At 40.3% G+C, this 2840-nt stretch overlaps 1 protein-coding gene across 1 annotated transcript; it reads left to right on the top strand.

Moving 5' to 3' along the window:
• The first annotated feature begins 1253 nt into the window (after positions 1-1253).
• On the top strand, positions 1254-1985 carry LOC139130570 (glutamine-rich protein 2-like). The gene has a single exon (XM_070696317.1). It carries the CDS (start codon positions 1254-1256, stop codon positions 1983-1985), a length of 732 nt encoding a protein of 243 aa, XP_070552418.1.
• The last annotated feature ends 855 nt before the right edge of the window (positions 1986-2840 follow it).

Raw genomic sequence — 2840 nt, forward strand, 5'->3', positions numbered from 1 at the left:
ATGGATGTGATAAACAGTCAGTAGTCCAGAATGGATGTGATAAACAGTCAGTAGTCCAGAATGGATGTGGTAAACAGTCAGTAGTCCAGACTGGATATGATAAACAGTCGGTAGTCCAGAATGGATGTGATAAACAGTCAGTAGTCCAGAAAGGATGTGGTAAACAGTCAGTAGTCCAGAATGGATGCGATAAACAGTCAGCAGTCCAGAATGGATGCGATAAACAGTCAGTAGTCTGGAATGGATACGATAAACAGTCAGTAGTCCGGAATGGATGTGATAAACAGTCAGTAGTCCGGATGGATGTGATAAACAGTCAGTAGTCCAGAATGGATGTGATAAACAGTCAGTAGTCCAGAATGGATGTGATAAACAGTCAGTAGTCCAGAATGGATGCGATAACAGTCAGTAGTCCAGAATGGATTTGATAAACAGTCAGTAGTCCAGAATGGATGTGATAAACAGTCAGTAGTCCAGAATGGATGTGTAAACAGTCAGTAGTCCAGAATGGATGTGATAAACAGTCAGTAGTCCAGAATGGATGTGATAAACAGTCAGTAGTCCAGAATGGATGTGATAAACAGTCAGTAGTCCAGAATGGATTTGATAAAGTCAGTAGTCCAGAATGGATGTGATAAACAGTCAGTAGTCCAGAATGGATGTGATAAACAGTCAGTAGTCCAGAATGGATTTGATAAAGTCAGTAGTCCAGAATGGATGTGATAAACAGTCAGTAGTCCAGAATGGATGTGGTAAACAGTCAGTAGTCCAGACTGGATATGATAAACAGTCAGTAGTCCAGAATGGATGTGATAAACAGTCAGTAGTCCAGAATGGATGTGGTAAACAGTCAGTAGTCCAGAATGGATGCGATAAACAGTCAGCAGTCCAGAATGGATGCGATAAACAGTCAGTAGTCCAGAATGGATGTGATAAACAGTCAGTAGTCCGGAATGGATGTGATAAACAGTCAGTAGTCCAGAATGGATATGATAAACAGTCAGTAGTCCGGAATGGATGCGATAAACAGTCAGTAGTCCAGAATGGATATGATAAACAGTCAGTAGTCCAGAATGGATGTGATAAACAGTCAGTAGTCCAGACTGGATGTGATAAACAGTCAGAAGTCCAGAATGGATGTGATAAACAGTCAGTAGTCCAGAATGGATGTGATAAACAGTCAGTAGTCCAGAATGGATGTGATAAACAGTCAGTAGTCCAGAATGGATGTGATAAACAGTCAGTAGTCCAGAATGGATGTGATAAACAGTCAGCAGTCCGGACTGGATGTGATAAAACAGTCAGCAGTCCAGAATGGATGTGAGAAACAGTCAGCAGTCCAGAATGGATTTGATAAACAGTCAGTAGTCCAGAATGGATGTGATAAACAGTCAGTAGTCCAGACTGGATGTGATAAACAGTCAGTAGTCCAGAATGGATGTGATAAACAGTCAGTAGTCCAGAATGGATGTGATAAACAGTCAGTAGTCCAGAATGGATGTGATAAACAGTCAGTAGTCCAGAATGGATGTGATAAACAGTCAGAAGTCCAGACTGGATGTGATAAACAGTCAGTAGTCCCTAAAGGATGTGATAAACAGTCAGCAGTCCGGACTGGATGTGATAAACAGTCAGCAGTCCAGAATGGATGTGATAAACAGTCAGCAGTCCAGAATGGATTTGATAAACAGTCAGTAGTCCAGAATGGATGTGATAAACAGTCAGTAGTCCAGACTGGATGTGATAAACAGTCAGTAGTCCAGAATGGATGTGATAAACAGTCAGTAGTCCAGAATGGATGTGATAAACAGTCAGTAGTCCAGAATGGATGTGATAAACAGTCAGTAGTCCAGAATGGATGTGATAAACAGTCAGTAGTCCAGAATGGATGTGATAAACAGTCAGTAGTCCAGAATGGATGTGATAAACAGTCAGTAGTCCAGAATGGATGTGAAACAGTTAGTAGTCAAGACTGGGTATTATAAAGAGTCAGTAAAAAGTCAGTAGTCCAGAATGGATGTGATAAAAAGTCAGTAGTCCAGAATGGATGTGATAAAAAGTCAGTAGTCCAGACTTGATGTGATAAACAGTTAGTAGTCGAGAATAAATGTGATAAACTGTCAGCAGTCCAGATTGGATATGCCTATAAAACTGTGATGGTGTTCTATAATACAAGCTAGGATCCTTAATCCAATAAACTTTGCCACGTGTCGCACAGCCTTCATCATTTTCAAGTATTTAATACAGTTCATTGCCAGTTTGTTGATGACAGTGAATCAGCCGAATGATGCTGTTGCAGATAGTTGTAAAGTTTTGGAATAATGTACAGTATGAATCAGTATGCACTGCGGTTGATACAATCATGTATCACAAGTTATTTGCCATAAGTGGAAAGTATATCTATACATTAGGGAAAGACTGCATTAACTTGCATGGTACCTGAAACCGGGCGGGTCCTTACCTGAAACCGGGCGGGTCCTTGCCTGACCAACTCGGGTGACAAACAGAAGACTTTTAATCCCCCCAAGGTGTGAATGTTCCATTGTTATATTTATCTTATCCAGCTGGTGTCACTGTAGTGCCATTGTTGGAAAGGCAGGTCTGTGAAATTGATCTTCTGATAACTAAGTAGGGAAGTAGGGTATTCCTAAGTTAATGGAACTTTCCCGTAATTGATATACACTTGTTTCGTTATCATGTAAATACCATGATTCACCCTTACTGTCCATAACACTAGATCCAATTTTGGGTTCCCAAGACTTTACAGTGATATATGGCATGTAGTGGTTTATGAGAAGTCAATTTTCTGTTGATATTTACTAATAAGGAACATATAATGA

The sequence above is a fragment of the Ptychodera flava genome, chromosome 4 (genome assembly GCF_041260155.1).
Source record: "Ptychodera flava strain L36383 chromosome 4, AS_Pfla_20210202, whole genome shotgun sequence".
NCBI classification, from domain to species: domain Eukaryota; kingdom Metazoa; phylum Hemichordata; class Enteropneusta; family Ptychoderidae; genus Ptychodera; species Ptychodera flava.

Coding starts and splice junctions, on each gene's coding strand:
- LOC139130570 (XM_070696317.1), top strand. CDS start 1,254: ATGGATGTGATAAACAGTCAGCAGTCCGGACTGGATGTGATAAAACAG.